This window comes from Hypanus sabinus, chromosome 31, assembly GCF_030144855.1.
Source record: "Hypanus sabinus isolate sHypSab1 chromosome 31, sHypSab1.hap1, whole genome shotgun sequence".
NCBI classification, from domain to species: domain Eukaryota; kingdom Metazoa; phylum Chordata; class Chondrichthyes; order Myliobatiformes; family Dasyatidae; genus Hypanus; species Hypanus sabinus.
Genome location: NC_082736.1, coordinates 32,013,191 through 32,023,780, shown reverse-complemented (window position 1 = coordinate 32,023,780; position 10,590 = coordinate 32,013,191). Strand labels below are relative to the sequence as shown.

The 10,590-nt window shown below is 54.4% G+C and overlaps 1 protein-coding gene across 1 annotated transcript in view; it reads left to right on the top strand.

Moving 5' to 3' along the window:
* The first annotated feature begins 623 nt into the window (after window positions 1–623).
* LOC132384045 (phosphofurin acidic cluster sorting protein 1-like) overlaps window positions 624–10,590 on the top strand; it is a 54,486-nt gene continuing 44,519 nt past the window's right edge. Inside the window, exon 1 of the mRNA XM_059955336.1 lies at window positions 624–939. Coding sequence (XP_059811319.1) covers window positions 830–939 — 110 coding nt within the window. The 5' untranslated portion in view covers window positions 624–829. The remainder of the gene's footprint in view (window positions 940–10,590) is intronic.

Below are 10,590 nucleotides of genomic sequence, written 5' to 3'. Positions count from 1 at the left end.
ATTGGGACTAGCTGTGGCCGGCAGGGATGGGAAGGGCCGAAGGGCCGGTGTCAATATTGTGTTGCTCTCTGGCTCTAAATCAGGTGTTGAGCCGAGGGGAAGGGCATCTCGGGTGAAATATTTCGTTGGGCTCTGAGTGGGGTGTCCTGGCGTGACCGGCAGGATCGGTCGATGTTTGCACGGCGGCTGACCTGTGAGACTTGCACACTCCCGTGTGAGATGCTGTCACCAGCCAGTGCGACTTGCACCAAAGGCCGCTGGCCAGCGCAGCGCAGTGTGCGTGTGAGAGAGGTGTGCACCGGAGTTTGATCTTGCACGCTTTGCTCCCCCTGGCGCCGGCAGGAGGGGGCCTTGCACGGGCGGGCGTGCAAGACTCTGTGTGAGATTTGCACACTCAGGTGTGTGCTTTTCACGTGTGTGTGGGGGGGCGTGTGCTTTGCACGTTCGTGTGTGTGAGTGTGTGTGGTGTGGGGGGGGGTGAGATTTGCACGGCTGGGCCTGCGCTGTGGTTTGCATATTATATATACGTGAGGGTTGCACGCTTGGGTGACCGCCGTGCGCGAGATTTGCACACACACGGGGTGGGGAGCGCTGCCGTCTCGGTCCGGCGTGAGATTTGCACAGTTGTGTGTGTGTGTGTGAAGTTTGCACGCCGGTCTATTGGTATGCACGGAGGGAGAGCGGCGTGCAGTTCGGCCGGCGGAGGGAGTGTGCGGTCCACGGCTCGGCGGCTGTCTGCTCTGCTCGGATCCCCCAGCAGGCTTCCGCTTCCTCTGCGTGTGAGAAGCCGGAACCCGTCGCCTGTGGCCCCGGGACTGGAGCGGCCGCCATGGCCGAGAGGCCCCACCGCTCGGCGGCGGGCACCGCGCCCAGACCCGTGCACATGAACCTGTTCGCCACCTGGGAGATCGACCGCTCCTCGCCCAGCTGCGTGCCCAGGTAGGGTCCCGTCCCGTCCCCTTCGATCACCTCCCCTCTCCGTCTCCCCTTCCTCCCTACCCCTCCCCGACTCCCCCTCTCTGTCCGCACCCTCTCTCTCTGCCCATCTCTCTTTGTATCTGTGTTCAGCTCTTCTCTCTCTCTGTCACCTTCTATCTCTCTTGCCGTCACCTTCCCTCTCTTTCTCTCGCCGTCTCGCTCACTCCGTCCCTCCCTCTTTCTCCGTCCCTTTCCCTCCGCCGTCTCTCTCTTTCTCTGTCACTCTCTCACTCTCATTCTGTCCCTTTCTCTTTCTTTCTCTCACTCTCTCTCCCCCCATCCCGTCTCTTTCTCGCGCACCATCTTTCTCATCCGTCTCACCGTCTCTTTCACCCCGTCTCTGTCCGCCCCGTCTCTCTCCCCTTCTTTCCATCGCTTTCTCCCTCCCTCTCTCTGTCTGTCTTGGTCTCTTTCTGTCTGTCTGTCTCTCTCTCTCTCTCTCTCTCTCTCTCTCTCCCTGTCTGTCTCTCTCTCTCCCTCTCTCTCTCTCCCTGTCTCTCTTAGTCTGTGTGTGTGTGTCTCTCTCTCTCTCTCTCCCCGTCTGTCTGTGTCTCTATCTCCGTCTGTCTCTCTTAGTCTGTGTGTGTGTGTCTCCCTCTCCCCCTGTCTGTCTCTCTCTCTCTGTCTATCACTCTGTCCCTGTGCCTGACTCCCCCCTTTAACCCCCCCAACCCCCCCTCCCAGGCCCGAACCATGTTTATTATGTTGTGTATTATTTTCAGTACATTGTGAAATTTGTTGCTTTTGTAGGGGCAGTACAGTGTGTGACGTAAATACTATAAATTACAGTGTGAGTATACAGACTGTATGTAAAATAGGGAGTTAATTAAATAAATAGTGCAGGGAAAAAAAATAGTGGGGTAGTGTTCATGGGTTTGGAGCTCATTCAGAAAATCGGATGGCAGAGGGGCAGAAGCTGTTCCCGAAACGTTTAAGCGGCTTCTCTCTCGTCCACTGGACGCCCAGAGGCCGCACTTGGGAGTTTCGGCCGCCCTGCTGTGGGAAAGATGATCTTGGAGTGGAAAGGGTGCTGAGGAGGTTCAGCGGCTCCCCGACGACCTGAGCTACAGGGGGAGATTGGAGTGTACGAGACTAGAAGGCACGTGTTTACGTAGAGAGAGGGGAGAGATTTGAAGACCAGAGTCATTTGCGTCAGTGATCGACGCAGTCCGAGGATCACTGTTTGTGCACGTCTACGACTTACTAACCCGAGCCCGGATGTCTCCGGACCGTGGGAGGAAACGGGAGCACCCGGAGGAAACCCAGACTCCTTACGGGCAGTGGCGGGTATCGAACCCCGGGTCGCCTGCACTGTAAACCGCGCCGCGGAGTGTCGTTAGCTGTGGCGCATGGTTGCGGGAGTCTTGGGGGTGTGGGTGAGCGTTGAGGTTGGAGACGTCTTTGCGCCAGGGTTGATGTCTCGAGGGGCTGCCCGCTGGGTGGTGGGGTAGTTTCGAGGGGGGCTGCTATTATCTAGCGCATTTCGGAGCACTGGGGTCGCCCCACGATCGAGCTGCCAGAAGGGGGCGCTGCGGAGGCAGCCCCTTCCTCTCGGGGCCCTTAATCTCCCAGTTTACCTCCCAGGCCGTCGGTGACCCATTCCCCACCGTCTCGCACAGTCGGTGGCGGGGCTGGAGCTTGTCGAGGCTTCTGTAACCCTTCGTACCCACTCCGCAGGGGATCTGGCCCTAAACAGCTTCGCCAGAGGCCTTGCCTGTTCCTCCCTCTCAGGCCGGCAAGGTAGGGTTGGACTTTGACAGGCGGAGGGGGCCACCAAGTATTAGCAACAACATTCAGAGAGATCCAAAGACGACGGTTCCCACTCTGCTTTATGCAGAGGACCCCAAATTAGAAAGCCACAAGGGGAAGAATTAGGCCACTCGGCCCATCGAGTCTGTTCTGCCTTTCCACCGTGGCTGATTTATTCCCCCTCTCAGCCCCGTTCTCCTGCCTTCCCCCCCGTGACTTTTGGCTGGATGTCAGATTCCGCGGGCAGACGCGATCACGGTTAGGCCTGGCGCGCCGGGAGGGGGGGTGAGATGGCGGCCAGCGCGAAGGGAGACGTGGTCAAAGGCGGCCCCGGCCTCTCCGGGCGCATCCCGGCTCGGCGCGGGGACCGCTCTGCCCGCGACGGCGAGAGACCGCGGAGTGTCGTGGACTCAGCGCAGCTGGTCACGGAAACCAGCCTCCCCTCCGCGGTCTCCGTCTACGCTCCTCGTTGCCTCGGTAACGCAGAATCAAAGACCCCGGCCCACTCTGGACGTTCTCGCTTCTCCCCTCTCCTGTCGGGCAGATGTAAAAGACTGAAAGCTCGTCCCACCAGACTTCAACCCCAACGTTATCAGACTCTTGTGCGATAAGATAGATCCTTGACCTCACAATAACCATATAACAATTACAGGCCATCTCGGCCCTTCTAGTCCGTGCCGAACGCTTACTCTCACCTAGTCCCACCGTCCTGCACTCAGCCCGTAACCCTCCATTCCTTTCCTGTCCATATACCAATCCAATTTTTTTAAATGACAATACCGAACCTGCCTCTACCACTTCTACTGGAAGCTCGTTCCACACAGCTACCACACTCTTAAAGAAGTTCCCCCCTCGTGTTACCCCTAAACTTCTGCCCCCTAACTCTTAACTCATGTCCTCTTGTTTGAATCTACTCTCAATGGGAAAAGCCTATCCACGTCAACTCTATCTATCCCCCTCATAATTTTAAATACCTCTATCAAATCCCCCCTCAACCTTCTACGCTCCAAAGAATAAAGACCTAACTTGTTCAACCTTTCTCTGTAACTTAGGTGCTGAAACCCAGGTAACATCCTAGTAAATCTCCTCTGTACTCTCTCTATTTTGTTGACATCTTTCCTATAATTTGGTGACCGGAACTGTACACAATACTCCAAATTCGGCCTCACCAATGCCTTGTACAATTTTAACATCACGTCCCAACTCCTATACTCAATCTACCTCGTTGTGATCTTCAATTTCATCGTTTACCCTGTGAGTGCTTTTCCTCTCTTCAATCCCAATCCACTCCTCCCTTCACCCATTGTGGACGCGAGAGGGAAACAGGGACGGTAGTTTGCCCCCCAGGTGCCCGGGGTCCGGGATGTTTCTGATTGCGTCCGCGATATCCTGAAAGGGGAGGGTGAGCAGCCAGCGGTCGTGGTACGTACGGGTACCAATGACGTAGGAAGAAAAAGGGAGGAGATCCTGGAAACAGACTACAGGGAGTTAGGAAGCGGATAGGGAGGGGGGGTGCAGATCGAGTGAAGAGGTGGGAAGTTGACTGTGAAAGAGATACAGGGCTGGAGGAGGGGTTACTGAGTGTGGCCTCGTCACAAGAGACCGAGGACGGACGTATCGGAACGGGAGGTGGAATTAAAGTGGGCGGCCTCCGGGGGAGCCCGCTTCTTCTGGCGGACGGGGGCGTAGGGGCTGGGCGAAGCGGTCTCCCGGTCTGCACCGGGTCTCACGATTCACCGGAGGCCGCGCCGTGAGCACCGGGCGCGGGAGGCGACCCCAACAGGCTCGCGGGCGAAGGGTCGCCTCACCCGGAAGGGCTGTTCGGGGCCCTGAGTGGTGGTGAGGGAGGAGGTGTAGGGGCAGGGGTGGCACTTGTCCCACTTGCGAGGGGTAAGAGGGGCGGGTTGCACTGGAGTCGGAGGGGGGACCGAAATTCTTGCAGGCAGGTTTACAAGAGTTGTTAAGCTAATACGACGGGGGGGATTGGAACCGGTACGGTAGAGCTGAGGATGAGCTGGCAGGTTTACAAGTAGACGATGGGTGTAATATGAACATGAGGAAGGATAAGCCAATGATTGGGTGCAAATGGAGAGAGAACTGTTACGTACCCCGTAACTGGGTGTCTTACCAGCAAAGATAGGAGTGTCTGTTGGAGTCTGGTGATACTATTCTCAAAACAGTGTTTATTAGTTAAACTATACAAATCAATATCAACAATGCCAATATACAGATAATGCACGTTAGCAATACTAAACCTCGAAGTGTGGGTATAATAATACTCAATAATAAACAAGCTCTATCGTTGTCTAGGGGATAATGAATTGTCAGATGTGAGTATAAAGTTCAGTTCAGTTCATGCAGGCTGAGGTAGTGGTTGGTTGATGTGTTGTAATTGGAGAGAGAGAGAGCGAGCAAACAGTGACAGCTATTGTCTTGCAAACCTTCCTTTACGATCTTGATCCGTCGGTGTGTCGTCGTTGTGGCCATTCAGGTGTGACCCCTCCGTCCTTTAGCTGGACCGTTCTTCCATGACGGACTCGTCACCCAGGCAAGGGTGGGCACACACACAAGCCCCCACCGGTCTCTCTATAAACACTGTGAGTTAAAATTGACCGATCCTTCGTTCGGTCTCCGATGTCCCACACTGTCTCGTGGGTTCCAACACTTAAGCAGTGCTCACTAGTGTGTCTGAGGGGTGTCTCCCCACTCACGGGGTCTCAGTTGTCAATCAGTTTTGAATGGCTTAGCCTATCAAACCAGCCCACTCCGGCTGTCCACTGGGGAATTTTAATGAACAGAATAGTACCAAGTAAACAGCCCTCTCCGGAGCCATAAGTCTTACAGGAGTCATAATATGTTCTCTCCCCCCCGGTGTTATCTCGCCCTTGTCTGAAGCAAATGTTCCAGTCCCAGTATGTTTTGTTCCATCTCTTTATCTCTCATTAACAGCCTGGCAACAGTAACGGTTTGTAATTCTCCTCGGGGAGGGGGACAAGGGCAACCCTGCACCCTTCTGCCCATCAGAGCTGTTCATCCTTCGTAACAGAACGAAGAGTTAAATTGTACCACAGAGGCAGAATTCAAAAAGGGCGGAGCAGGCCGGGCCGAAGGCGCTGTCTTTAAATGCGCTTAGTGTTCGGAATAAGGTGGACAATCTCGTGCTTTTAGGGATTGGGCCGTATGATGTCGTGGGCGTCACTGGGTCGTGGCTGAAAGAACGCCGGTAGTTGGGAGTTCAATGTCGAAGGATATACTTTGTATTGAAAGGACGGGCAGGAAGGCGTGGGTGGCTCTGTTGGTAAGAGATGGAATTGCACCTTTAGAAACAGATGTCAGAGGGTCAGAGAATGTTGAATCTTTGTGGGTGGGGTTAAGAAACAGCCAGGGTGAAAAGAATTATGGGAATCATACACGGGCCTCCAAATAGTAGCCAAGACGTGGGGCTGAGATTGCAAAGGGAGCTGGAAAAGGCAAGGCATTACAAGGGTAATGTCACGATTGTAATGAGGGACTTCAATGTGCGAGGGGATTGGGAAAGTCATGTTGGTGTCAGATCGCGAGAGAGGGAATTTGTTGAATGCCTACGAGGTGGCTGATTAGAGCCGCTCGTGCTTGTGCTGACTCGGGGAAAGGCCGCCTTAGACTGGCTGTTGTGCAGCGACCCAGATCTTTATCAGGGAGCTCAACGTAAAGCAACGATCATTAAATGATTGAATTCATGCCGCAGTTCGGGGGGAGAAGCACAAGGCACGCGTCTCAGTGGCACGGTGGCACGAGAGGGCAGCTTGCCCGGGTGGATTGGGGGGGGAGGATAGTGGCGGGGTAACGGCAGAGCAGAGGCAGCTGAGCTTCGCGGGAGCAGTTCTCGAGGTCTGTCCCACAGACGAGGAAGTTCTCAAGTGGCGGGGGGGGGGCAACCGCGGCTGGCGGGGGGAAGTCAAGGACTGCATGGAAGCCGAGGGAGGGGCACATCAGGTGGGAAGTTGAATAATTAGGAAACGTTTCAAACCCACACAAAGGGTAACTAAAAAATCTACAGGAAAGGGGAAAGGTGAAATCTGAGGGCAGACCAGCTGGGTACCGTAAGTTTTTATCAGTGATATGAAGAGGAAAAGGGAGATGAGAGTTGATATTGGGCCGCCGGACGGTGATGCTGGTGAGGGTCGTAATGGGGGACAAAGTAATGACGGGGGAACTTAATGAGTGTGGTGTTCTGGGAAAGATACTGTCGTGGGGAGAGGAATGGCTGACAGGCAGGAGGCAGCGAGCGGGAATAAACGGGGACTTTTCTGGCTGGCTGACAGTGACTCATGGTGTTCCTCAGGGGTCAGTATTGGGGCCGCTGCTTTTCACATTGTTTGTCAGTGATTTAGATAATGGAATTGATCAAGTCAAGTCAAGTCAATTTTTATTGTCATTTCGACCATGACTGCTGGTACAGTACACAGTCAAAACGAGACGTTTTTCAGGACCATGGTGCTACATGAAACAGTACAAAAACTAGACTGAACTACGTAAAAAACAACACAGAAAGAAAAACTAGACTACAGACCTACCCTGCACAAAACAGTGCAGGCGTTACAATAAATAATAAACAAGACAATAGGGCAGTAAGCTGTCAGTCCAGGCTCTGGGTATTGAGGAGTCTGATAGCTTGGGGGAAGAAACTGTTACATAGTCTGGTCGTGAGAGCCTGAATGCTTCAGAACCTTTTCCCAGACGGCAGGAGGGAGAAGAGATTGTATGAGGGGTGTGTGGGGTCCTTCATAATGCTGTTTCCTTTGCGGATGCGGCGTGTGGTGTAAATGTCCGTGATGGCGGGAAGAGAGACCCTGATGATCTTCTCAGCTGACCTCACTATCCGCCGCAGGGTCTTGCGATCCGAGACGGTGCAATTTCCGAACCAGGCAGTGATGCAGCTGCTCAGGATGCTCTCAATACGACCCCTGTAGAACGTGATGAGGATGGGGGGTGGGAGATGGACTTTCCTCAGCCTTCGCAGAAAGTAGAGACACTGCTGGGCTTTCTTTGCTATGGAGCTGGTGTTGAGGGACCAGGTGAGATTCTCCGCCAGGTGAACCCCCAAGAACTTTGGTGGCTTTGTGGCAAAGTTTGCGGACGACATGAAGACTGGTGGAGGGGTAGGTCGTGCTGAGGAAGCAATGCCATTTCAGCAGGACTTAGACAAATTGAAGAATGGGGAAAAAAGTGGCAGATGGAATACGTTTTTGGGAAATATACGATTGTGCATTTTGGTAAAAGGAGCGATAGTGCGGACTGTTATCTAAACGGGGAGAAGGTTCAAACATCAGAGGGACTTGGGAGTCCTCGTGCAAGACTCCCAGAAGGTTGGGTCTGTGGTAAAGAACACAAATGCAACGTTGGCATTTATTTCAAGGGAAGTAGAATATAGGATCATAGAAAACCTACAGCACAATACAGACCCTTCGGCCCACAAAGCTGTGCCGAACATTAATTACCTGGGGTTACCCATAGGCCTCTATTTTGCTGAGCTCCATGTACCTGTCCAGGAATCTCTTAAAAGACCCTATCGTATCCGCCTCCACCACCATCGCCGGCAGCCCATTCCACACACTCACCACTGTCTGAGTAAAAAACTTACCCCTGACATCTCCTCTGTACTTACCCCCCAGCACCTTAAACCTGTGTCCTCTTGTGGCAACAATTTCAGCCCTGGGAAAAAGCCTCTGACTATCCACACGATCAATGCCTCTCATCATCTCGTACACCTCTATCAGGTCACCTCTCATCCTCCATCGCTCCGAGGAGAAAAGGCCAGTTCACTCAACCTATTCTCATAAGGCACGCTCCCCAATCCAGTCAACATCCTTGTAAATCTCCTCTGCACCCTTTCTATGGTTTCCACGTCCTTCCTGTAGTGAGGCGACCAGAACTGAGCACAGTACTCCAAGTGGGATCTGACCAGGGTCCAATATAACTGCAACATTACCTTTTGGCTCTTGAACTCAATCCCATGATTAACGAAGGCCAATGCACTGTATGCCTTCTTAACCACAGAGTCAACTTGTGTAGCAGCTTCGGGTGTCCTATGGACTCGGACCCCAAGATCCCTCTGATCCTCCACACTGCCAAGAGTCTTGCCATTAATACTATATTCTGCCATCATATTTGACCTACCGAAATGAACCACCTCACACTTACCTGGGTTGAATTCCATCTGCCACTTCTGAGCCCAGTTTTGCATCCTATCAATGTCCCGCTGTAACCTCTGACAGTCCTCCACACTATCCACAACACCTCCAACCTTTGTGTCATCAGCAAACTTACTAACCGATCCCTCCACTTCCTCATCCAGGTCATTTATAAAAATCACAAAGAGAAAGGGTCCCAGAACAGATCCCTGAGGCACACCACTGGTGACTGACCTCCATGCAGAATATGACCCCTCTACAACCACACTTTGCCTTCTGTGGGCAAGCCAGTTCTGGATCCACAAAGCAGGGAGTTAATGCTGAGGCTTTATAAGACGCTAGTCAGGCCACACTGGGAGTACTGTCCACAGTTTTGGGCCCCGTATCTCAGACAGGACGTGTTGTCCTTGGAGAGAGTCCAGAGGAGATTCACATGGATTATTTCAGGAATGAAGAGGTTAACGTACGAGGAGCGTTTGGCAGCTCTGGGCCTGTACTCACTGGAATTTAGAAGATTGTAGGGGGATCTCACTGAAATAACCCAATGTTGAAAGGACTAGATAGGGTGGGTGTGGAGAGGATGTTTCCTATGGTGGGGGTGTCCAGAACTAGAGGGCACAGCCTCAAAATTGAGGGGCGACCCCTTAGAGCAGAGATAAAGAGGATTCTTTTTAGCCAGAGGATGGTGAATCTGGTGGAGGTCAAGTCCCTGGGTAAACTTGAAGTTGATCGTTTCCTGATTGGTCGGGGCATCGAAGGACGTGGTGAGAAGGCCGGTGTGTGGGGTTGAGTGGGATCTGGGATTGGCTGTGATAGAATGGCAGAGCAGACTCGATGGGCTGAATGGCCTAATTCTGCTCCTATGTCTTGTAGTTTAAACCCTCTCTGAGTGCCCCCTCGCATGCCCCTCCCTCCCCACTGCTCTCTCTTCACTGTCTCCTCCCCCAGCACAGCGAGGGGGGGTGGGGGGAGAACAGCACAGCCCAGGCTCTGGGTTTGCCCCCCCCCCCCCGGCGGATGCCGGTGAGTGGAAGGTTCTCGGGGCCTGCAGGGATCAGGGTGCCAGGGGCCTCCCCCGGGGAGGGCGAGTGCAGGATCAAGCCATGAGCCGAGGCGAGGGGCTCCCTCCGGCAGCTCGTCCCCCTCGGAGTTACCCCGGGCTCACGTAAACACGCCGGCAAGGCGGCCAGGCTCCGGGTTTCCGCGCGAGGTGGCTCCTGTCCCCCCCCCCCCCCCCCCCCGGCTTTAAAATCTCCAGGGAGGGGCGGCGAGGAGGGATCGATGCGCCGTGGGAGGTGGCGGAGTGCGCGAGGGAAGGGGAGTGTGACGTGCGGAGAGGGATTGGCGGAGTGAGGCTGGGAGAGACGGGGGGGGGGCCGAGGTCGCGGGAGGGGGGGCACAGAGGTGGCAGAGTGAGGGGGAGGGAGGGGTTGCGAGGAGAGAGACGTCGGGGGAGAGGAGGTGAGGTTGTGGGGAGAGAGGGATCATGGGGAATGAGTGGGGTCAGAGGTCAGGGTGTGAGGTGTCGCAGGAGGAGAGGACGCAGGGGAGGGGAGAGGACAGAGAAGGGAAGGGAGGACTCTGGAAGCAGAGGGGGGATGTGCAGGCGAAGTTTATCTCAGCCAGTTCTGTTCGCCTCTTCGCGTACCTCCCAGACGGGCGAGGGCGGGAGATGTTGTGGACAGCGGCG